Raw genomic sequence first — 27489 nt, forward strand, 5'->3', positions numbered from 1 at the left:
ACTTCAAGTCACGCCTTATGAAGATTTAGAACAACAAAGAAGATGGAATAAAGGTCGGCGAAGCTACAGTTAATAACGTAGTGCAACGATAAGAAAAGAAATAATATATTAAGAGAGTTGCTTCTTATATTTTGACCTTAACGACGCTCAATGTTTTCGTCTGCAACATTTTATTGTGTAGTTAACTAGAAACCCAAGTCTCTTCTACAGAATGTAATTGAATAATGTTTCATAACTTTCATTATAAGTACAATAGTGCATCAATGAACTTATTACATCACATAGCCATGAAGTCCTAAACTACGGCTCTGTAAAAAGAGATTAAGGCTTCTTCATGTATTAGTAAAACTAGCATCAACAAGATATTACTTGGAATCGCATTCCATGTAATACTATGCTAAAGTTGCATCTATATTTACGCATATAATCTCTAAACAAAATATGTGTTTGTCTTCACATTTTCGATCATTTTGAAAAGTTCTAATTAAGTTTAAATTAACCATGAGAGCTAGATTAAAACGTGACAGACATTACTGTGATTAGATTAATATTCCACTAACATAAAAAGGAGAAATTGTTTGTTTGTGGTCCTTCGAGCCGGATATGGTGCATGAAATATTATCTCATTTGATTATGTTACTTCCAAGAAAGAAATCACATCATCCATTTTAGCTAGATTTTAAATAGAAAAGCATTTGAACATTACTTTATATATAAATTATTAGATATTAGAAGATATTATAAAAATTAACCTCAAACGAGTCCGTTTCAACTTGATATTGTTGATATCTTCGCATTCATCCATTGATTGTAATAATATTTGAAACAAACTCGTTTAGAACTTAAAAGTGTAATGTTAATTGATCTTTATCGATTCTCTTTTAATCTAAAAAATGTTGAGAAAAACTATCGATTCATTATCTACTAAACCATGTCTTCAAACTCCTTCTTCAATAGTTTTCACTTGTAATCTAATTTTGCTGCTTTGTTATCGTCACTAATTTACAAATCTTCAGTTAAAACTTATAATCCAATAACAAAGATAATTTATTGTAAAGAAAAATGTTAATGGACTGAAGATGTTACAGAAATAGCAACGTGACAACATTTTTTTGTACGAAGAGATCCTAGTTTCTATCCAGTGTTATTCCTGTTGCTAATTTTACCTTAGTTCGTGTTCTTCAAAACAGTCGAAGGCTAAAACCCCACACAACTGCTTCATGCTTCAACTTTGAAACGTAAGCAACCATTTTTTTCCATAATTCATTGGAGGAATTCGGAAAAGTTTAAAGAAGAGGCGGATAGGTCTCCATCATGACAATGCAACCTCACACACTCAGCCATTTCAATTTTTAGCCAGAAGCTTCAGTTAACTGACCATCTACCACAGAGCCCTGATTTCGCTACTACTAACAAATCAGTTTTCTTCTGGCGAATGGAAGAATCCTTATTGGAGAACAACTTTTTGAAAATATTAAAGTTCCCTTTCAAGTTTTTAAAAAAGCGAAACGAATAAGTTTTAAAACAATGAGCTTATAGAGCTTTTCCACTCTGGAGCTGATATCGTAGAAACATGGTTTTGAAAGTCTTCAACGGCTTCTAAAGGCGCATCTTTTGCTTGACAATTGGGAACAAGAAAAAGGGATTATGTGATAAATTAGGTGAATACGGGCAATGAGACATTCATTCGATGTTTTTCTTCTTTAAATATTGAGTTCTTTGAAGTGGTTTATGAGATTGTCATAATGAAAGATGACGCGACATTTTTGGATCGTGTTGATGCAAAATCGATTGTACTGCAGTCTGCGATATCCTAAGAAACGCCTCTATCTATCTGTAAGTCACATGTCGATTTTTTTTAATCATGTTGTGCACAGTATTGACTGTCCGACCTTTTCAACATTCATCACTGACGGACGTACGACCATGACAAAAGTCTGCAAACAAATTGTGAACAGTTTTCTCTGAGGTTACTTCATTACCAAAAGTGGCACGAAGCGATTCTACGCATTGTTGTAGTTGAAAACATAAAAAATTATCCATCTCAATGATTTCAATTATTGCACAAACTCTCTTGGTTTTCAAACGTTCACTATCAACGATTAAGTCCCTTTATAAATAGCCACTCGCTCAGCAGTAAAAAACGTCGATGTTCACAAATACAGTGGTTCCACAAAACTAACTATTTTCGTTTGTAAAAATTCAAAAAACAACCTTCGAAAAATGAAGAATGTAATTTTTGAGTTCGTCTTCATGGATTCTTATATAATCTAATTGTAAACTTATTTTTATTCATAAAAGCTTAAAAATTTTATCTAAAGAAGGAAAGTAATTCTTGTGGTTATGGTAGTGATGATAATTTTAATTCCTCTCATAGGTAAACTATAAAAAAAGTGAAACAAGACTCTTGTGGTCTAGTTGTCACATAAACTGGTTCTAAAAATGCCTAGTCTCAAAAAACGAAAACGCAACGAGAATAATCTCGCAATCTTAAGAAGCCCTATATGTTTTTCATATAAATTCCAATTTGATTTCATTTATTAAACATTAGAAAGTATAAAACATTATTACAAATATGTCTATTACGTTAAATGAGTGGTATATCATTATGTATTTCTGTTGCATTAGCTAATTTTGCCGGTCCATTATTCTAGCTCATATGTAATACACAAATTGGGTCCTAATGAAAATATTTTCCTAAAAGCATCATTCTTAGATAGAAAAGAGTCATCTGGGTTAATGTAAAATTACCCTCCGTGACAAATGGGAGTACACTTTTCATTAACTTCAGCTCTAGTGATACATCTAGACATAGAGGCGTGTTTTAATCTACGAGTGGTTTTCCAGTTCTTTAAAATTTTTAAAGAAAATATTTCACGATTAAAGCGCTGCTTGGCAAATTAGCAAGTGAGACAATTGTATTCTGACGTATAAATTTGCAAGAAACTTGAAACACATCAAGTTGTAAGCCGTATGATATTGTTAGAACTAACTTTTCTTCTCATACGCATTCTGATATGAAATTTTTGAAAAAAATGTTTGTTTATCTGACTATACTACTCCATGTGCTGTTTAATCGAAACTAGAACTATACAGGGTCTTTCAAAACGTTCGCATCCGAGTTATATCACTGCATTAAGCGAAAAATATCGATTAAAAATCACCAAACGCATAGATTAATCGCAAATTAACAATAAGGTTTAGCCAATTAAAGCTTGAAGAAAGTGTTCAGCTGCTGCTGATAATAATATGCGCCGAAAAGCTTCGAGTACGTTTTAGAAACAAAGGTAAGTTCAAAAATGCGGCAGCAGCTAAATACTTTTATGGCTCTCTCGATAGGGAAGAACTTAAACGTTGCACAAGCTTTGATTGGTTAAACCTTATTGTTAATTTGCGATTAATCTATGCGTTATAGACATGTGATTGTTTGGTGATTTTTGATCGATTTTTTTTCGCTTAATGCAGTGATATAACTCGGATGCGAACGTTTTGAAAGACCCTGTATAAAAATGACTTTTTCCTTTCATTCTTATAGTAAAGAAAATCAATTTTTTTTTTAAATTATAAGGAAATTTCAAAGAATTAATTTTCGGCAGAAATCCAAATATCAGGTAAAAAGTCAGATATCAGCACCTCCAATGTTAGTTCTACGGGGTGTTCCAGGACGGCAAAAAATTTGGAAGCGACTAGATGACGTGAAAATAATGCTGTGACATTTTGATGCGACCCCTCATTTCTGAGTTATAGGCTTTTGAAGCTGCGAAATCAGAACTTTAATATGCGTTTTCGGAATTAACAACTCTACACTACTATGTGAAGACCAGGAAGGATCATGCCCAATGGTTTAAATCCGTAAATTTACATGGAAAATTATCATAAATTGTAATTACTTATTGAAAATACTTACAGGAAGTATTAAAGCACAAGCAAATATGTCAAATTGAACAGGATCCTGTTGAATATCGTGTTATTTATATAAGAACAAGAAAAAAATGTAGAAAAGTTTAGTTCATCGAATAAAAAACGAACTAAACGAAGTTTAGTCTATTGATCATTTCGTTACTTATGTTTACCGTGCTGCAAATACGCGGCTTTTAAAATTTCCCCAAAAAAATTAATCCATTGTATTTAATTCAGGGGAAAATGATGGCCTTACAAACGGACCTCCGCGAACAATCCACCTATTAGGAAATGTTATCTTTAATATTTTAATCATTAATCTCTTACAAGTTTTTCTTTATGCCAATAACATGATCTTTGATATTATGTAGTAAAAATGTATTTATTTATTCATTCACCAAGAAATGTTTCATTGTCGTTCAATACCTCCTGTAGGTATTTCCAATTAATATTTACAATTTATGATAATTTTTGTCAAAAAGTATCTTTATGGCATTTACAACGATCTAAAAATCTACATATCTCCTAAACCATAAATCAAAAATTGATTTCTTTAGATTGTACAGGTATGATCGTTAACTATTGGGCATGAACCGCTCCTGGCGTAGAATTATTTTTTCCGTCAAATACACTACATGGACATACGCAATCATTTATTAAAAATTCATAACGTTCGAATGTAGAATTTATATATAAGCTCTGATTTCGAAACTTTAAATGCCTATAACTCAGAAACGAGGGGTAACATAAGAAATTTTATATCACAGAATCATTTTCACTCTGGAATTTTTTGCCGAAACTACCCGAGAATATTTGGATTGATTGTTATTTACTAGAAACTAGATTCGAATTCAATAATCAACAATATTTATTTGTGCAAAAGATATTCCAATTTTATATAAAGTTGGAGGGAATTTAAGTTGTTCAATTTGAATTTTTATACAAATATGTAGAAAAATGTTTTCTTTATTCGATTAATAAGGAGAGAAAAGAATTTTTAGTGTGTAAAATGTGAAAAGCGATTCTAAACAAATGAAGGGGTGATGACAAAAAGTATGTTAAACAGTAACTGTTTCATTGAAAAGTCAAATTTCCGGCAAACAAACTTTGAGTATTTATCTTACAGAACGATTTGAGATGATTTATAAATTATTTTCTGTACACTTAAAGCTTGTTAAAAGAATGAATTCCGCAGTAATCGAAAATTATGATGGTTATAAAGAAAATGATTTCTATTGCCACCAAAATGAACAGCCCCACTTTGGAACAGATCTGCAATAATATAATCAATGATTTTCTCTAAATTAGATCTGAATCGAAGGAGATGCTTTATCAGGGCCGGATTAAGCTAGTGGCTTGGGAAGGCTATAGCCCCGGGCCCCAGATCCAAAAGGGTTCCATCATTTGGAAAGCATTCTGTATTTTTTTATGTGTTCATACTACAAATGTAACGTATTGATATTATTTTTTTAATTTTTCCGGGTTTCCGAATTCCTTAAGGGAGCTCTGTCATTATTTTAGCCCCGGGTCTTATAAATCTTAATCCGGCCCTGTGTTTTATTAAATGACTCAGAAGATCCCCAGTTGAAATTTTAAAGTTCCAAAAGAATGACTTCATATATGTAAAAAACAAAACAAAACATTTTTGTTATCTTAGTATTACTTTTTATTATTTATCGAGAATTCTGTGATTTTGATTTCAAAATTCCTCATAGTGTAGGGTGGTCGTCATCCCCAAATTAGATAAACGATATTAGAAAAAATTCTATTGAACGTTATGTTTCCTATGAATATCAATTCAAATCCATATTGTGTCTTTAGATTACGAATTTACTCACGAACAATCAAGAAATACACAACGAAACAAAATGAACAAACTTTTTTAATCTTCTTCTTCTTCTTCTGGAACTCTTTATGCTCTTTCTTTTGGAATATTGAGATTTTAGGTCCCATTCTATTTTTCTCAATTTTTCCACTCTATCCGATCGTTGGCTTCTTTTTTCATCTACTATATTGTTTTCCTTTGTCTTCATTTTTCCTGTGCCACTTATTGTAGTCATATTTCCTTTCTTTCCTTCTTTTCTTATATCTTTTTGCTTCTGTTACTTTTCTTATTAGGATTTGTGTAGTTCCTCTCTTTATGTGTTTAAACATCTTTAAACTATTTTGTTTCCTATTGGTACCTACTCGAGCTTTTCTATAATTACCTCATTTATTATCTTTTCCATCCTCGTTTTCTCTGCTATTTTTGATTCACTTCAATATATTAACGTGGGTTGTTATCGAGATACATACTTTTTTTAGAGCATAGTATATTTGATTTTTTACACTGTCTGCTATCTATTTCTATTTTTCCGTTTTCTGTTCCAATGACCCATAGATATTCTTAATGCTTTCATGTTTTTCTTCATTTACACCATCCTTCTGCACATTTACTTTCATTCTAGGGTCTTCTATAGTCTTTATTAATATATCTACTTTTTTCATTTTCTTAAATGTATCTGCTACTATTACTATATTGTCTGCATGCAATAATCTGCCTATTTTTACTGGTTCTAAATTTCTGTAGCCAATTACTGTCTCCAGTTTATAAGTCTTCTTTTTTATTACTATAAATAGAAGAAGACTTGGACTATCTCCTTGTTTTATCCCCATCTCTATCCTAAACTTCGTCGGTGTTCTTACTTTTATTTGAACTTCTCCACTTAAGGGAAACTATGTAATGTTTTATCAAAAAATTCGACCAAATTTAATCTTCTTTTCTACTTTCTTTTGAGGCTTTCTTAACGTGTTTATGATATTAGATTCTTCTTCTACCAATATTTTTTTGACAGTATTATGTTGATGATAGGTGGGCATATGGACAAGTAGGTCACAATCTCGGTAATGCAAGTTAATTATGACACAGCGTGCCACTGATTCGCGTCTTGGGTATTTTTGTTCCCCTATCGTTTCCCTAGAGTCCCAGTACCTCAATCGTTTGCTTTAATAAACAAACTTATCTACTTTTTGTATATTTTCATCTATTTTCATAGTCGAATGACTTCCCCACAGTTATTTGTCTTTAACTCAATTAAAGTAACAAAATTGCCGCCGAAAAAATTACAATTTTCCGAATGTTCTGTAGAACCTCGTATTTAAATTCTTCCTACACCATGTCAAGTTCTCTGGATCCATCGTCATTCTATTTTTCTTATAGGTTATATATTTTCGATATCATTGATGTATTTACTTTTTTTTGTTGGGCTGTTAGAAAATCAAAATAAAAGCTAGTATTTGTTTTCAACAAAAAAGAGACAATCTTTTTGGCACAAATAATATTTTTGAGTTTCTAGTTGGTTCAAATCACTACAACAACAAAAAAATGTACTTGATGTTTTGAAATTTTGTCCTTGTATTCCAAACATATTGTTGTAAGTTTTACATTTACTTTGAGGGTTGTACCAAATAAGCAGTATACACGATTGCATGAATCTCTTGGAATCCATGGGCTGTCTTTACGATTTCTCAAGTGCTCTTCAATCTAAGCCATTCCCAAATCACGAGTGAACTTCACTTATTGTAAGTTTTCTTCAATTGAATACCTTTATTCTTGTATAAACTCACAACGCCGATTCCTGCATGATTGAGCATTGAGAAAAATAAAATGAGTGGCCTAGCGTTAATTAAACTCTACAAGGTTTACGGAAAGTTAAACCGAAATCAGATGTTTTGCCTATTAATTAATACACATGCCTTTATAATTCGTCTCATTCGAATATTCGAAACGTTTCGTCCAGCTATTATTACCTTCAGGCAAGTCATGAATAAATACTTTGTAAGAAATATTTACATTAGTTACAGGTGTATCTCACTTACAGACAATTGTTTGTCTTTCAAAATATTTTTATTTTCATACGTTTCGAATTTTAGCCAAGAAAAAAAGTAATGTTCTTATAATTACGTGATTAGCTTGGAAGCATCTTCTACGTTAACAAATCCGAAATTTGTACTGAACTGACCGCAAGAGCAGGAATGTTTTCAGGAATTAAACAACGTTCGTTAAAGTTCGTTAACTGTCGTATTTATTCGGGACACCTGGTGCAATTTCTATTCTAACCGTTGGGAGCGCTTTGCCTAGAACATCTACTTACTCTGTTGCCAAACGTTTTATATTATTTGTAAAACTGAGTGAATTTCGAATACAAATTGCAATTAAAAAGAATTGTTTCGATAGAACTTGAAAATATTATTATTGGCAGTCTTACATAAAAAATCATGATGATAAATATTCAGAGTTTGAATCGAACGTTTTTCTTTAAATTCTGCACACTAAGCCTGTGATAATAACATGCGATTTATCGAAAACAAAAAAGCGAGTTGTTTGCTTATTAATTATACCATCTGGGAGAAGAAGAATTTAATCTAAGAACCACAAATTATTCACTTAGTCCTGTGTTTGCATAAATGGTTGCCTATCTGCAGCTGGGATGATGAAAACCAGCTTTCATACCATCTTGAATGTCACATACCTCCCTTATTTCATTATTTATCTTGTGGTCAAATAATGTGTGTCCCGTTATTGATCTCAGTTCTACACTCTGATCGTATATTGCGAGTTTACATCTTCTCGGTTCTCTGGATACTGTAAAAGATTTGGTTTTCTTCAGGGATATTTGCATGTTAAAACCTATTTGTTCAAACCTATACCTTTGTATGTTATCTCCGTCTTTTGAGATGATCACTGCGTCCAGAGCATAACACACTATTTTTATTTCTTTGTTTTCCATCCGGTATCATGTTCCAGCTTCTTTTACCTCGTTTATAATCTCATCCATTATGATGCTGAGGCTGTGTTCTTGTCTGATACCGGCCGTACTGCTCAGTTCAATTGCCATTCTGATATAAGTGTAATTATCGATGTTCAGGTCTTCATTATTTTTATTACGTTGGGGTGAATCTTCCTTCTCTTCAGTAGAGTTGTTACATCCCTCAATCCTACCATATCAAATGCTTTGGTGAGATTCATACTTTGGTATACTTAAAATATCTTCAGAACATGGAATAGGGGCCAAATCAAATCTTGTAATCATATCATTCTCAATTATCTCGTTATTTGAAGATGATCTTATCTTACTTTCGAATAAGTTATTGAAGTATAATATTTAATAGAAACATTATATAATCAAAAGATAGTTAGTTGAAATTAAGAATGTAGCTACTTTTGACAATTTTCGATTTAAGTTGTAGCTTCAGTATCTGAATGTGTGGCTATGAAAGCAGTGTTGATTTGTAAATTTGGATTATTCAGATCTTGTTAAATAGATCAGTATCTCTAGATAGTCTCATTCTCTAACTATCTTGATGTTAAATTGTCCAGCAGAAATTGAAAAATCAGTCAGATTAGACTTGAAGATTTCAAGAGATTAAGTTCGTGTTAAAAAAATAGTTTATGGAAGCTATAATTATTAGAATTTGTTATTATAGGAAAATAAACAAAGTATTAAATTCAAAATACATTTTCCCTTAATAGTAATTAAATTTATGTATCTAAATCTTTTTGATTTTAGGACTCTTCTGTTTAAAAATTAGTTTTTTTCTGATAATTTGATTTATCTTTCAAAAATTATTTAAATAAAAACTAATTTTGAAACAGAAGAGACCTAAAATCAAAAAGATTTAGAACCATAAACATATCAAAAGGTCTAAGAAATAAGAAATTTATATTTGTATATAAAAAATGGCGAAGTTCAAGTACAATAATATTTTCAATTAAAAACAGTTGTGAGATAAATATGGAAATTTTCTTATTTCTTGTGAACGATTTGAACTGGCCTATAAAAATGCAAATATTTAGAACTGAAGGTCACGTTAATTGTTAGTTACTCGGATAAAACAATAATATACAATTATTTACTGAATTAAATGGAAAATAATTATAAATTATCAGTTCCAAATGGGTGAAAAAATAACTAGAAGACATACTCTATAATCTTTATGACTAATAACCTACTACTATTCGAATCAGCTAGTTCAAAATTGACTAAGCTCTCATGAAACACAAAATTACTACTCAAGTAAACCATTAATTGTAGGTATCTCTTGGAAACTAAGATATGTGAAGAGGCGTAATCAACAAACTACATTTTTATACAAAATTATATTAGAATTATATCAGTGTGAATATTAATTCCATACATTCATTTCTTGACTCCCAGGTATTATTGAAATTTAGGAATAACTTGTTGTTAAAGGGTTAAGTGAAAAGTTTCCGACTTTCACCTGTAGGGAATATCTTTGCGGACGTCTTGAGAGATTCTCCCAAAAATTTGAGACATTTTGGAAGCTTACTACGAGCTTTCTAGATAGCCAAAAACTAGAGCAACCAGCGACAAAGTCTATTGGAGAACTATCGGATTGAAGTTAGAGAGATAGAGAGACTGATTGAAAAGTTATGTATAAGTATCTTACTTTGAACCAAAAGATGAAATCTGAAGCGATGAAACAGTTAAAATATTGGATTGTAAAGGACGAACCTACTACGAACAAGCCTTCACTGTTTCATCAACTAGAAAAGTTATGACGATCGTTTTTTGAAATAATCATGACATCTACTATCTTCAAAAATGTAAACCAATAACAAGAGTGTATTATGCGTCCTTACTTGATAAGGCAAAGCGAGAAATTGCAAAAAAGCGACTGCATTTAAAGAAAAAGCTTCTCGATTAGGAAAACGCAAGAGTTGCATTGAACCATCCTACGCATTCACCAGATTTGACCTCTAGCGACTTTCTCCTGCATCCTAACTTCAAAGCTTCACTTGTACGAGTGATATTTTTATCAGACGAAGATAGGTAAACTCCTATTTCAAAGAGAAAGACGGTAACTATTAACTTTTCAAAGAACCCTCATACTTATTAGGTAGTAAGTTAATTAACTGAAAATTTAAATGAGAATGGGATTTGCGTATATTCTTTTTGGATAATTTTCTATTTTTGAAAAGTTTATTATAAACAATAGATCAATCTAGTAGATTTTTATTTTGAACTTCATTCTCAAAACTATAAGTAAATTTCGCACTGAATATCTGGCAACATGGTTCAGTATATTATTTGGAAACATCATAGTGAAAGGCGGTCTCGCTTGTTACGGCTGCGCCCTGCTTTTACCAGTAGAAACACAATTTCTGCTGTAGGCAGGACTTTAGACAAGATAGGTGACAAATCACTAGAGTACGATTGGTTAGCTGAAGAAGGTGCCGGTAATGCCTTCTTCGTGGTCACCTAGTCGCCGGACTTTACCGTCATCAATACGTAAATTCGGACGGTGTGTATCAATGATATATTCTACTGTCTACTGAGACTGATTCATTACTTAGTGTGGTTGAGATGCCGGACATGCAGTGAATGATTCATATTTAATAATGATATCCCGAAATTAGGGAATGTTGGATTTAGTAATGAACTTTAATCTCCGGTGAATTCACCTTAACTGCGCTCAGATGAATGATGGAGAAGCTTTGTAGTTGAAATATTAATTTTGTTGAAGATATCTGCGGCAAACTGTTTCTGCATACTGTAGAAATGCAAACCTCTAATTAAAAGATAGGTACTATCACTTGTTCAATATTTATTTCCTTGAACATGTAGCTCAGAAGAAAAAAAAATTAAATTTAAACAAAAAGGGGGAACGACTGAGGTGATAAAATTTATCGAACGAACGAAAAACAAAGTTTAGGAAGTTAAAAAAGTTTAGAAAGTTTAGGATATTTCTAACTATCCGTCTATTGGGAGCTGAACTGATCTATTTGAAATTGATTATTGAAATCATCATTAGAAGAAGACATTTTAATGCTAGAGGTGTTTCTGTATTGATCTCAACAATAAGAAGAAGAATCTGTGAAGCTAATTTAAAAGCTAGATGAACTCTAAGGGAAGTATCAATGACATCGGCGCATAGCTTGGACATTGGAACATCCACAACGGCATTATTGTATATTGCAGACAATATACAAGAATGAATATTAATAAATCCTTTGATGTCTTCAATAAATTCACCCCTATCGTGGAGGGACAGTTGTGAACTGGGTAGAAAATGTTTTAATGGTCGTACTTATTTATTTGCGGAAATCTGCGCCATACGCAGTAAAATATTTTAAATTTTTACACTTAAGCAGTTTTGCGTTGAACTCGCTCATTGGGAAGAAGGTATTAACCCTAAAACGATAACAACTATTCTCCCTTGCAACTTTCGCCGTCTAGGATCTTCCTCTTGTGAATGCGTTTGTTTTTTTGAGCAATTCGTTTTGCCACCTTCTTCAGAAACATCGAAAGATCCCCTTTTGTTTTTTATGAATATATGAGTGACTTCTAGAGCCTGGAAATTACCTCTACACCTGCATCGACACCTTGTAAAAGCTTAAAGACAGATTCCCATAATTCCGATAAAATGGCCGTTTGGAAATAGGCATTCAAAATGAGCAGCATAAATATTAATATGGATAAAACCAAAATAATAGTAATGGGGTACATTGGGAATAAAAGAAATAACAAAAATCACTACACTGAATATCTATAAAACAAAATTTCGACCTTATACACGGTAGCGAAAGCTGGGTACTCACAAACTCATTCAAAAGCAAAATTAAAGTAGCTGAAATGAAGTACTTACGTAGATTCAGAGCTGTCACCAAAAGAGATCGAACAAGAGCCCAAATGATGAAATGAATGTAGAACTTGTGACTTGAACAATTGAAAAACAACAGCTTAGATCCCAAGAAATTTTATTCTAAAGAGGGTCAATACGAAAATGGACTCGGACCCTTTTGCTTTGGATCATTCAAATGCAATGCTAGATTTCGGTGACCAATTGGAAGAAAAAGCAAATTGTTAGATGATTGTGGCCAATAAATATTTTAAATTCTTTTGACCAGACAAAAATATCAACTAGGTTTTTGGCTTCGTCAAGTTAACATCGCTGCGGCAGACGACAAGCTCCGCGTGGACCCGCGGACGCTTTAAAATCTCGCTAAACAACGCAGTTGTTCTCATCTGAATCAAAAAATTTTAATTCATGAATAAGGTAACCTGAGGTGACTGAATTATGGGTATCTGTCTTTAAGCTAAAGCTAAGGTGACTGAATTATGGCAATCTGTGTTTAAGCTTTTACAAGGTGTCGATGCAGGTGTAGAGGTAATTTCCCGGCTCTAGAAGTCACTCATATATTCATAAAAAACAAAAGAGGATTTTTCGATGCTTCTGAAGAAGCTGAATCAAAAAATTTTAATTTATGAATAAGGTAACCTGAGGTGACTGAATTATGGGAATCTGTCTTTAAGCTGATGCTAAGGTGACTGAATTATGGGTATCTGTCTTTAAGCTAAAGCTAAGGTGACTGAATTATAGCAATCTGTGTTTAAGCTTTTACAAGGTGTCGATGCAGGTGTAGAGGTAATTTCCCGGCTCTAGAAGTCACTCATATATTCATAAAAAACAAAAGAGGATTTTTCGATGCTTCTGAAGAAGCTGAATCAAAAAATTTTAATTTATGAATAAGGTAACCTGAGGTGACTGAATTATGGGTATCTGTCTTTAAGCTAAAGCTAAGGTGACTGAATTATGGCAATCTGTGTTTAAGCTTTTACAAGGTGTCGATGCAGGTGTAGAGGTAATTTCCCGGCTCTAGAAGTCACTCATATATTCATAAAAAACAAAAGAGGATTTTTCGATGCTTCTGAAGAAGCTGAATCAAAAAATTTTAATTTATGAATAAGGTAACCTGAGGTGACTGAATTATGGGTATCTGTCTTTAAGCTAAAGCTAAGGTGACTGAATTATGGCAATCTGTGTTTAAGCTTTTACAAGGTGTCGATGCAGGTGTAGAGGTAATTTCCCGGCTCTAGAAGTCACTCATATATTCATAAAAAACAAAAGAGGATTTTTCGATGCTTCTGAAGAAGCTGAATCAAAAAATTTTAATTTATGAATAAGGTAACCTGAGGTGACTGAATTATGGGTATCTGTCTTTAAGCTAAAGCTAAGGTGACTGAATTATAGCAATCTGTGTTTAAGCTTTTACAAGGTGTCGATGCAGGTGTAGAGGTAATTTCCCGGCTCTAGAAGTCACTCATATATTCATAAAAAACAAAAGAGGATTTTTCGATGCTTCTGAAGAAGCTGAATCAAAAAATTTTAATTTATGAATAAGGTAACCTGAGGTGACTGAAGAATCTGTGGATGATGTCCAGTAAAAAAGTAAGCAGCACCCAACTCGGACGCATTAGAGACAAACAACTGTAAGCCAAGATCAGTCTCAGTTGTTGGGCAACACTCGCTTAAATTGTTTGGATACCTTTATAGAATAGAGAGCAATAAAGGACGCCTAGAAGCGGCGATTGGGTAAGACGCGGTAGGGTGATCACCAAGAGCGCCAGGCTTAAGGGGGCGCAGCTGGCGAGATATTTGAACGAGGCTTACTTGCCCGAAAATTCCCATAACTCTGCGAATAATTCGTTATCTTGGCAATAAAAGAATGAAATGTATCATCCAATCGCTTTTCTACATGCAGCTCATTTTAACGAGCATATTCTATTATAGAGGAACACATTATCTATTTCTTTTTAACATAAATTTTCGAAAAGAGAGTTGGGTAGGTAGGACGGGAATACGCAACTAAAGATAAGCACAAGACTGTTTTTTTGATTATATTGTTAATGTTATTGGAAATGACGAAAACTAGAGCTCTTAAGATTAATTTTAAGAGCAACAGAATAGCAAATTTCCATTTCCAATTCCAATGACATGAGAACAAAGTTTTTTCGGAATTTGCAATTTTGTGACACATGATTGTGACGAGATTTTGGAATTGTCAAGATGTAATCTAAAGCTTCCTAATAATTTTTTGATATATCCACTCCTTCAAAAGTTATTCAAGGTTAAATTGGATCCATATTCAATTTCGACATTATTTTATTTCCAGTATAGATTTGAAGAGCAGTTGAGAGGTGCTGTAGAAATTTCACCCAGGGGGCTGATTGTGCTAAAACCGGCACTGAGGGAAGTATCATGAAAAAAAGCTATGAAAAAAAATATAAATAGATGCGAGAAACTGAAATTAGTTTATGAATATAAAGACACACACCCGACACCCACAAAGGCTACGCATGGGTTTATGATTATGATTTTATAGGAAATTTTGTTCTTTAGGTCTGACTCTATGCATAGAAGAGCTGAAGCATATAATTTTTTTCACTACAAGTCGATCATAGATAGGCTCTTCATTCTTTTCAAGCATAAAAAGCTTTTTGTCATTTAAACAATTTGTCGCTGGTGGACACGAACTGCTATATCAAACTTTGGATAAAAGTTTTCTAAATTCTGTTTTTTAAGTAACAAAGACAGACTTTGTAATGATTTAAATTATTTTAAAATATAGGAAGCTTTGAAGGTGGACGCTTTTTGTTTCTAAATCATCATATTTTGAACTTGAACCTGCTGTCCTAGACTACAGCCTGCTCAGTCTGTTATTAAATCCACCACTAATGAAACGGTGAGGTGCGAGGAGCTCACGTGCATCGAGCGCGTGTCGAATCCGAAAAATCGACGAGCCCTCAAGAAAATTTGATCTGCTGGATTGAGCCCTAGAGATCAACAAACATACGAACTTTCGAATCATTATTATCATTAAGACAAAAAGAATCAGCAGCATGTAAGATTTTCCAAAATGAGCAAATGTTCAATATTATATAAAATATTGAACAAAAATTGATTTTTTTCTAGGAATGAGTTTGATATTAGGTTCAAAATAATTGAAAAATTTTGAATTTCCCACCTAAAAGCCTTTTACTTTAAGAATGGTTAAGTTAGGTTAGGTTAGGTTAGGTTAGGTTTAGATTAGGTTTAGGTTAGGTTAGGTTAGGTTAGGCTATATTGAGATAGGTTAGGTTAGGAGACGATGACTACAATCGCATTGGTGAGAAAATTCTTTGATAGTGTGTTGTTGAAATGAAACTAATGAAAATAAAAATGAAACTTGATGTTTTAAGGAAATTTCAATACAATTGTTGCAAACTTTCAATTTTCGTGGAATTCGTATTTTAACGTTTTGTCTCTATATTCTCTAATTGCAAATATTACCCCGCAATCTTAAATGATTTTTTTTTCTTTTACACATTGTGAATACCAAACGCAATTATTATTAATATACACCTGGCCCTTTGATTCTTGATTCCTAAGTACATATAGAATTCTTCTTTTTATCTACATCGTAGTGATATGGCCGACAGGTCGAACGCTCCGACACTCCATGATATATTGTGAATAATTAAATATTCTAAAACGCTTTAATCGTGAAATACGATCCAAATAACTATAATTATACGTTACAATAGTTGTTTATAGCGTGTTCGGAATTTGTTTGGGAAAATTATCAGGTATTTGAAAGAAACGTGCATTGGAACGCGCATTTTTATTTTTTAATTAGCGCATAAATTAATTTTTGTTTATAATTGATCAATTTTCTCATTTTTTTCCACACAGTCAACTGGATTCGTGACAAAGTTATTAGTTTCGATTGTAAGAACAAGAAGAAAACTTTTAGAACCTTTGATGAGTCAGAATATTCAGAAGAAGAGACTTTGTGTGATTATTTGCTGTAACACAGAGTGCCAGGTTGATTATATTTATGTTTTTTGCTTGGATCATCAAAATTAATTTGCTGACGAAAGCTTTTGACAGAGTTTGGCAACTTAAATAAATTAAGATCGTAATGATTATCGTCCTCACTCACCGATTGGCTTAGTAACTTTCTCAAAGACCAATCCTTGCAGGCTGCTATCGATGAACACACCTCAGAGAGGTTTGAGGTTAATACTGCCGTTTCCCTGGGATGCATCTTGTCACTTACTCTCTTTTTCCTGTACATCAACGACCTACTCGACAAAACTACAAACCCGATCTTTAGTTCCGCCGACGATAGCACACTGGTGTCGTCGTTCAAATCAACCGTCCCAATAAACTCGGCTAACACCCAAATTCGTAGACAGCAACAGATCACCACCATAAAAATCTTAAAAAAAATCTGGAGAGGGGTGATTTTGATGCAACAAAATATCACCAGCATCTCAAAATCACCTCTCAGGTGTTGAGGTTAGGTTAGGCCACAGCTATCAATCCTCTACAAGGTTCAAATTTATTGCTATAATATTTGGAGCTAGTTCCAGACTCAATCCAGAAGAGAGCAATTCGATTTATAGGTAATCCAGAATTTACCAGAAACTTGAACAGCTTAGAGCGTAGGAGAAAAGTCACCTACATGACTTTTTTACCGATACTACCACGGCAAATGCTCTTCCGAACTGTTCAACATAATACAACCTAGAGCAGTATATCCAAGACCTACTCGACTGGAGTTTAACCTCTGGAGCTTGCTCTTCTCATAAAAAAATTATTTAACTGAAAACAAGTATGTATTTATTTTTTTAAAACAGAATTTAAAAATAGTTTTGACAATCTGGTACCCAGTAAGCGGTTTATCTTCTGGGTGATAGTAGCTCCAGAATAACCGCTCACTGGGTACCCAAGCTGCCACGATACGCAAATAGGTCATAGCCAAATTATGGCGCCTAGGAAAGAATCCCTCCATATCATCCCACATCTCCAACGCATTTCTCTATATAGAAGTAGCATTTGATGACAGGAACTGCTTTTCGTTTTATTTCATCTTTTTTTCATATTATTGTGCGTCAAAATTTTATGGTGTTACTTTCCTTATTATCGCCTTTTTCCAATACTTATTTGCGCTCGTTTCTTACTCACGAGTAATTGTTTATGTAATTTATGACTATGAGTTCATGAATAACGATGTTACATCGACGCTTCAGTCTGTGAAATCGATGTTAAAACATCGATGTTTATGAACGATATATCGATGTTTGAAAAACATCGATGTATCGTTTGCATCCATAGATAGAGAAAAGTTTGTCAAAGAAAAAATCTCAATTAGTTTTGTTCAGTGTATTTTCTTATCAAAAACGATAAAGAATATATAATTTAACAAAAGATAATTTTTCAACGAGACAAAAATTAAGTTGAGAATTGATTACGTATGACATTCAGTACGTACATGTTATGAAAATTAATTTCTTTATCTTTAGATCACACGTGTACAGATAATGAATTTTGTAAATTAATTGTCTGAGATTTACCGCAAAATACAATGTTAAAACTGTATTAGAAATTATATACATAAAAATGAAAATTATGATGATTAAAATATGATAGATATGTAATAATTCTGACAATGTTTACATAGGACAGACATCTCAATATGTACAAGAATGTCATCAAGTTATCGATAGTTACAGCAATAAATTGGCAATTTCTTTATAAGAATTCAAAAATGCTAGAAATTGATTCTTATTTGGAAAGCGATTCTGTTTTTTTTTTTATTAAAAATTCGTCTGTTGCCAATTGATTGGATGATAGTCAGATGAGTAAGGATTTAGTTTCCACTGGACTGGTGGAAAATATGGGTAATTGAAAGCAATCGCACTGGACATATCGAAAGCTTTTGACAGAGTTTGGCATGTCAACTTACTTGATCTTGGAATAGCTCACGAATATAAATACGTTTGTCATCGTAAGGTTATGTTTTTATTACAGTAATCAACTCAAAACATTAATAATTCTCTCATAAAAAAGTTAAATTATCAATGTACACTTCAAACTAATAATATTCATGATGTATTAGCACAGGAAAATTGAAGAAACAGCAATATTATGTAAAAAGGCTCTTTATTCTATTTTCCAAGCTATCGGAGAACATTTATTTCAATTTTTGAGGATAGTAATCAAAAAGTATGTTCAAAATATGTCCTCTTTCAACTCCTTTATTTTTTTATCATTATTACTATAAACTAAAATGCTAACCGACGTTTTTGACGATCGTATCTCTTAAGGAGAGAGGTATAATCTATCAACCGGTTTCGATCTTGTTGGATCTCGTCAGTACATTCTTATACCCTATACACGAGCAAAACGTTCTCAAGTTTCATCCTCATTAACTCAATTATTATTCCTTATCATAATTATAAACTAAAAAGTCTTCATAAAAAAGAATCTGAATTTGTGAATGCCGAAACAAATATATCCTCCGAAGTACATGATGATAACCGACTTTTTTGACGATCATATCTCTTAAGGAGAAATGTTTAATCTATCAACCGGTTTCGATCTTGTTGGATCACGTCTGTACAATGTTATACCCCAAAGACGCACCAGACGTTCTCAAGTTTCTTCCTCATTTCCAGATATTTCGAGATATTGTATCCGTAAACGTGAAAAAATTATTTTTTATTTTCTTTTCCACATTATTCCACAGAAGTTTATCTGTTCTTGTCATAATATCAATAGTTTTAAATTCAGTTAATGAAATTTGTAATATTTTACTAATACTAAATAACGAAGATTTTAACAGTGTAAGTACATGTGAGTTGGATGTTTATATAGTGGAAAGGCCCAGCTCTTATAAGGCAATTTAAATTCATACCGTGTGCTCAATTAACCGTTTCTGATTATTATGTCAATGAGGTGAATTAAATTAGAGCTGGGGTAAAAGTCCCACTACGACACACAGTATACTAATTTGGTTCATTACGATAGTGTAGATATTTATTGTATTCAGCAAAAGAATAAGCGACATAAGAATAAAATTTCTGAAGATAAAATTTTTCTATGACATTTTATTATATGTACAGATGGGTTTATGGTTACATATAGATATTTTAAGGTTGTTACTGCGCGCTTACGTAGTTCGTCCACTAGCTCCACATTATTTCAAGTGAGTTTTTAACAAGTGCGCTAAGTTAAAATTGCATTTGATAGCTCGATGTAGGGCCAATCAATGCCTAGACCATTACAGACAAATTTTTTAAAAACCGTTACTTTTTGAAGAAAAGAAATATTTCCTAGGTTCAGTTTGAACGTTAACTTTGCATTAACTTGGACAATTGGAGAAGTATCTTGTGATGAACCATAAGAAAATCTTGTGAAGGCAAAAAAGCCAATTGAAAACAAATATTCTTACCGGTGGTCGGTTCAAAAGAATTTAATATTCTGTAGCTATTACATCAGGTGTACACGAACAACTTCATCGATTGAACAATATTCCTTCAACCCCGGAAATTCGAAAGTTGTCGTCGTTTGGGATTTTTTTTCTCCTATAACCTTCTCAATGTCCTAATAGCATGCAATTAACTTAATCCCGATATACCTGGTACACGTTATAGGTAAAACCAACATAACTACATCCATCTACTTCCTACTACACTTTCTATTCCTTACTTACTTGTATATTTTGCTTTGTTCGTATACTTTGTATATATTTTATAGTAACATCAACTAGTTGTCATGTTTTGATTATTGTGCTACCTCTTTACCATCCTCGACCCAAAGACTAGCGCCCATGATTGTACCACATCTCTACCGCTTCCGAATACATCGTATTTTCAGTTAAAATTAAAACTTTCATGACTTTAGCATTCAAAATTTCATTTTTTATTTATTGATTTTGTTCATCTTGTGAAGGACGTAGAGTAAATAAGGGAAACCATTTTGTTTTAACGCATAATTCACCCAAATGTTATAAATACAAAACTTTTGTGCTAATTATTATTGCTTATACTGTGGCCCTGCAGAATAATAATGTGGCCAGAGCCCACAAATGAGAGTGTCAATCAAAAACAGCATATCACAGAAAATAAACACAGAGTCTGGGGCTATACATCCTATCAAGGCATTGGATACATTAAGTGTATCAAACACTTTTTCCTTTTCATCTGAATCTTACTTGAGCTAAGCTAGAATTTTTAGTTATCGTCTTCAGAGTGTGAAAACAGTTTACCTTCAGTCTCTGAAGACGATAGCTTGTTGTAGTGGTTATGTAAACGTTGTTTTCAGTCGTACTTAAGCTCAAAATTTTCTTTTACCAATTTATTTTTCTTCTTTTCTCGATTCTTCTAATCTCTATGAAATAATTCTTGTAGAATAAAGGTCTGATGACTATTTTCTTGTTTGTTGCTGCACTAATATCGTGTGGAAACTCTACTGCTAGAAACTAGGGAAGTTGAAAGTACAGTTTAAATTTTTGTATCCTTTCTTGGAGTCGAGAATGAGTGGCACACAGTCATCATGTGTACCAACTAACCATTGGTTGGTGTAACCATCTTCAACTGCATATTGTTGCGCAGCAAGATAGTCGATCGTGGTAAATATCTAAGAAAGTGAATGATGTATAAAACATTTTTATCATCAGTTATGCCAATCGTAATGTCTGAAGACTTTTCAAATTAGTATTTTAGTGTTTTTTTAATATTTAGTAGAAATCGAAATAGAAATGAAGACTGTTTATTACTTGTATGAATTTCCGTTTGATTAGGATTTCTCAATTGCTTTCTATTCATTCCTACAACGAACTGACCGATCCATGAGGCTAATATTTGACTAGATTTATGTTCAGTTTCCATCGGATTGGTTAAACTAAACAAACACAACATTCATGATCCTGGACAAGGGTCAGAATTCAATCGTCCGTCAGTCAAGGATAAACTCTATTAATAATGTCCTTTGGGTGATAGATTATAGGAAATCGGTAATTGATGTTTATTTGTACGTCAATTTCGAAATCTAAACTTGTATTTGAAGAGAACTTCAAAAGGATATTCTTAGTTTGGTATGAGTTATCAAATTCGTAAGTATTTGTACTGTAAATACTAAAACTAACTTAGTACATATCTACAAGTGTAAATTTGAATAAAATTCCACGATCACTTATAATAAACTTCTATATTAAATATTAGAATCGAAAACGATCAGTATGGAAACATTATCTCTTGTTCTACCCCTAATATCATTGACTTAAATAATTGTTAAGGATAATAACATATAATTTTATTGTCAGTACATACTAAACTAAATTACAGTACAGGATAAATAGGATAAACGGTGATACCGCATTGGTCTTTTCCTCTGACCAATCTAATGTAACCATTCTCTCCCCAATCTGGACCAAGAGAGTTTTTTATAGTCCAAGATTCTTGGTCGTAACCAGTGATAAGAACACCATGATTATAATCATTATTACAATCACTGTTATCGAAAATACCGCCTCCATATAGTGACCAATAGTTTGCGTTAGCGTATACCGAAACTGGACCTACACTACCTACAAAATATTGAACCTAATTATAATCTAATACTAAAATTTATAATTCATAAAAGGTTAATGAATCATATTGCTATTTTTCACGGTCAAAGTAACTTCACAAAACATCTATTAGGACTAACGTCAACCAGTTATTCCTGGGCATATAGAATCGTTTTAACTTTAGTCCTTTTAGATGTTTCCCACTTTCTCGGTCAAATTAACAGTCTGTAACTTTACGGTCCAAGATTGAGATATACAGAATGTGGAATTTGATTCTGCTCTGGTAACTACGTCTACCCAGGCTTAAACCTTCCTCCAGCAATATCTAAAATTGCAGATTGGCCTTGCCATCATCTCTAGAAAGGTAATGACAAACCACCGACAGCCTCCCAACAAAAAGTATAGGTCCCGTTTATCGGTGGTTAATGTAGAGACGTGGAAGGTTATGAAGGTGTTCAATTTATCAACCAAAGACCTTTTAATATCTAGCTCCGGTCCGGATAACATTGAAAAGTAAAAAATTTGGTTAGCTACCGACAGTTTTTTATCTTGATCAGCCACCCGATATAAACACATATGTCGTGATTGAAGTGTTGTCAACTGTTGTAAAAGGCGAAGACCTCCAATCAGTGGGAACTTAGTTGTCACATTTATCTAGCGTGAGGACAAGGACTCAAGAGTCAACGACAAAGGAAAGATAGATGAAATGGTAAATAAGACACACCCATGCATTTATTAAACGAACCCTAACACTTTCAAATGGGTGGATTACAATTTTAAGCTGTGGTGGAAGAATTATTCATGCCAAAGACAAGCAAAACATAATCATATTAGAAGAATCGTCGAAATACATGTCCAAACTAATAAATAAATACAGAAAGATGATCAAAACTGTTGGCTGATAGTAATGAAGCTGGAGAATACAATTTAGATTATGTAGATCTGAAAGGCCTTCATTCATCTCGGTAAAATATATTTGTCTATAGTTTCTGTTTAAATAAAGGACTGAAAACGAAATAAAGGAAGATATTCAAAGAAAGTGCATTGCTAATTTTAACTATTGATGAAAAAAGCAGAAATAAAATAAAACTGCTACAAAAGGTAATATGTATTATCACAACAGAACTTACCAACGGCGTCAGCTATCGCTTCTTCGTCTTTATCTAATATGACGTATCCTTGGATAGTGTCAATTGTTTTATTTGTTAAATCTTCCCTGCAAGTACCATCAGTAGCAGTATAGGGATATTGTTCACTTGAACTAAGACCATGTGAGTGTACGTATTGAAGAGTTGCACCCAACCAACCACCACTGCACCCATAATTCACTGCAACACAAGAAACTAATTCTTGCTCACTCAAAGGAATGCGTAAATTGCGATGAATAGCGAGCTGAGCTTCGAGAGCACCTGTCTAAAAATGTGGAAAAATATAAATATTTATGAATACCAGGAGAATAGATCAGGGCTTTCCAGCCTTTTTAGCTGGTAGACCTCATTTTCAGGAAAAAATCTGCGATGGACCTCTTGTAGCCGTTTTTTTCAATAACCCCACGGAAAGAACCTTTGATTTATTGATGAATGGAAACAAATTTTAACTAGCAACAACCCTCTCTTAACAATATTGTTTGATAGCGGCTAGACATACAAGAAACAATATCGTTAACATATCGCTTTGTCTGTCTTTGACACTCGGTAACTTACCAACAAAGAAACTTTTAGTGAGTTTTCATTGATTGTTTTTGTATGAAGTTACATGCGGTGTTGCCAGTGCTGTCCAAAAATAAAATTCTTTAGTATGTACCCTCAAAATGACGCAATTTAACTGGAACCACCGAACTGTTTGAAAATCATGCAATGATTTACCCTCGTCTACCTCGATAAAGCCCATTTTTATGTAACTTCCGTTGCATTTACTCTTTTTAGTTACTCAACTCCAAGAAGAAACTGCAACTAATCGAAAAGTTCTCCCATAATAAATCGCTTCATGTGACTGTTCTTTATTTAGCAGTTCTCTTCTATCAGTGAATTCAACCGGGAGCTTTCCTGTGGAGGCGATGAAAACACTGCTAGCTTCTTCAATGATCCTGAGTAATAAACCAAGCAAAAAGGAAATGGTGCACTGTCAAAGAGAGTTCAAGATTGAATGAGAAAAAACGGAGGACCGTCCGCTGCATAAAAAGCGAGAAGAGGATGTCACACTAAGTCCGAAGAACATGGTAAAAGGTTTCTATGCATCGAGCGCAGTAAGCCCCACACACTCGACCTCCAAAGTTTTACAGAAAGACAAGAAAAGGAACCAGATCCACCGGCTTTAAACTACCTGCCGATCAACACTTGGAAACCACAGCTGCTGTTCAAAGGTGTCCACGCAACTCCTAGAAAAAGGCGATGGACCCCTAGGGGGGTTAGCGGACCACATGCTGGAAAGCCCTGGACTAAATAAAAAAGAAAATCGAAAAAAGATAGTAGAATTACAAATTGAGTTTGGCATCATATTTGTACTCACGGTACTGAAAGCCCATCCTGATCCACAATTTCCTTGCTGTTTAACGTCTAATACAGCACCTTTCTCTCTCCAATCGATAGAATCCGGTCGAATGAAGTCATATTCTGATTTGAATGTACCAATAGGATTGACTTTTGGTTCCATGGATTGTTGAGTTTGTAACATTGATCGGTATTCTTCGGAAGTCCAATCAGCAAAGTCAGTTACCTTGAGAAAATATGATACTTCTCCTTTTTCATACTTTACATTATGTTCTTCGATTTTGCGTAAATTATTTTGGAAAATTTCAAAGCGAAATTCCTCTTCGGTCAATGAAAAATTTCTGGAGAACTTAATCTATAAAACATAACGATTGGAGTTATTGACAAACATGATAATATTTTTTAACAAACAATGGTATACAAAAGAATGTAAAGAAACAAATAATATAATAATATAGATACATTCAAAAATGAGTACAAATTTATACAATATTTAGAATTTAACAATGTGAATAAAAACTACTCCTACTCCATATTGTTTTTTACTGTGTAGTGAAACATACAATAGCATTATAGTATCTAATGACCGATAGCTTTTCAAATAACTCTAATAAATTTTCTATTGTTTCAAGAAGTTCTTCTATACGCCTCCTCGACACTTTTATTTTTTATTTGTTCTCTTGAGAATTGTGAGTGCTCTGATCTCGATGGTTACTCATAACAAAGACATGGTAGCGTGGAGTTTGGGCGCAACGACAACTAAAAGGTAGATAGAATTGTCAAATAAGATGCATCCATGCGTCCATTAATTGATCTGGAACCTTTCTGTACAAAAACTTCCATCAGAATTGTGAGGCTACAACAGAAATATGGTCCAAATAATGGTTAGTCTTTTAATGGTACAATTTAAGCTTATGTATCATTTTGTATAGATGATAGAAAGAAGCTGCAAAGCACCATAAACTTTGTCATTCAGTTCCCAAACTGATGGTCTCCATAAGAAGAATGAATCTGAAGAATACAATTTAGATTTAGAGCACCACAATACATCTGGAGTGGAATTTTTGTTGAATCAAGTTATTCGTCAATTCAGTTGATATTAATGAAGTTTATTTCATCTTTCTTGTTGGTCTACTTGTCCTCTTCTTTGCTATTCTTGTCATCTTACGTCTGCTACAGCAAAACACTGTAATATAGCTGCCTTCCAAACCGCTAATTGCTTTATCGTTTTCAGTTTTCTTTTTCCCCATGTCTTTTTCACAATTGTCGACTTTCTATAGTGAATTATTTTTAATTATGAATAATACTTTCTCTTTTTTTCAAAAATAAATCTTAAGGCACGTTTTCCACTGATGCTTCTAGATTATTACTGAATCTAATTTCCATTTTTCCTATTTTCTTATATCAAGAATTTCGCTTCTCAAGCTGTTGTGGGAAAATTTTCCAATTAACCCAATTGTAAATCTTCTGTTGTTTTGGGCGTACGCCAACTCGTGATTTTTATACCCGTAAAATTTTAACTTCTGTTACAATGTGCCAACTCGTGATCGTGGTAGTCATGAAGATTAGATAACTCATGAGGGATCATGCAGCTCGAGATTTTAATTATAAAATGAACCCAACCTAACCTAACCTAACCTCACCTAACCTAACCTAACCTAACTTACCTTCCTCGATATGGCACTTTACATACTTCTAATGAGCAGCAACAAAGAATTTTACCACTTTTTTGTAATGTATGTTTTTTAAATCATTACTTACAAGCAATTTGTTTCCTTGCTGAATTATCATAAAATCTACTACTACCTAATTTTAAAATGCAATTAAAAGGATTTAGAAATTCTTATTTTCGGGTTTTCCAACTTTACAAAGTGGATTGGGTACTGAATTTCAGGTAATACTCTTGATGAATCCGTCAAGAATTGTACTATATACTCGGACTACCTTTTCGTTCACCTGCAATATTCTCATCCCGAGTTGGCGCGTCCTTATCTCGACGGATTAAAAATCGTCAAGAGTTATAGCCCACCCCGTTTTTCTGTCACCGTTTATTTTAAGTGTAGTTTCACGGAAAGTTCTAGTTCTCTTCTATTCAGAAGTAAATATTAAGCTACTTCTATTCACGTTGTCTTCTGTCAAAATATCTATATTTCAGTTCAATTTATTTAGATGTACTTATGGTTTAAACTATCAAAAACATCTATGCAGTATATCTTTCTATTTTGCTTGAAAGTATTACAAAAAATACTTACTTTGAATTGTTCCCATTGTTCATAGTCATTTGAAGCACTAGTGATTACTATTAAATTAACCAGAAGTATGTAAAGTCTCATTTCAAAATTTTGTTGCACAATCAACTTGATCTAGTACAAAACAATGTCGAATCATTGACATAAAAGACCATTTATAAATCACAATCATAGATTAAATGTTTAAATTAATATATTATTCATTAATTATTGATTAGAGATAACGGATAGATTGGTATTTTCAATATTCGCATGCAGTTGTGAAATGTTCATAATTTTAAGTATCACTTGGAATTTTTCTGAAGCGCTTTGTATTTATTTGTCAGGATAGTTTAGATAAAACCTCTGATTAGTTTATTTAGATCCAATAGACCCAATTTCTTCGTACAATTTCGTCTATGATCCTCGATTATTTTGTATTTCAACGTTCTTCACAGCTCTCATTCAATTTTCGTAACACGTTGCCCAGTTTCCATAAATAATACCTTAATATCTTTCATTTCTTATTACCTCGCCCTTAATGTGGCCCCTAATAATAAAAGGAGATAAAAATGCCCAAATAACTAGGTATATAAAACAAAAGTAATAACAAACAAAATTAACGTAATTACATCTTTGTCGGAAAAACAACAAGGTTTTAGATCCGGAAGGTCATGCGTGGACGCTGTAT

General features: G+C 33.0%; 1 protein-coding gene across 1 annotated transcript; it reads right to left on the reverse strand.

Moving 5' to 3' along the window:
- Window positions 1–21706: 21706 nt before the first annotated feature.
- LOC130450105 (cathepsin L-like proteinase) lies at window positions 21707–27109 on the reverse strand. Its single transcript, XM_056788301.1, has 4 exons — window positions 26823–27109; window positions 24590–24925; window positions 23212–23494; window positions 21707–22099 (listed from the first exon to the last, which is right to left on the reverse strand). Exons 1-4 carry the CDS (start codon window positions 26901–26903, stop codon window positions 21852–21854), a joined length of 948 nt encoding a protein of 315 aa, XP_056644279.1. The 5' UTR covers window positions 26904–27109; the 3' UTR covers window positions 21707–21851.
- Between the last annotated feature and the right edge of the window lie 380 nt (window positions 27110–27489).

This window comes from Diorhabda sublineata, chromosome 11 (genome assembly GCF_026230105.1).
Source record: "Diorhabda sublineata isolate icDioSubl1.1 chromosome 11, icDioSubl1.1, whole genome shotgun sequence".
In the NCBI taxonomy this organism is placed as follows: Eukaryota; Metazoa; Arthropoda; class Insecta; order Coleoptera; family Chrysomelidae; genus Diorhabda; species Diorhabda sublineata.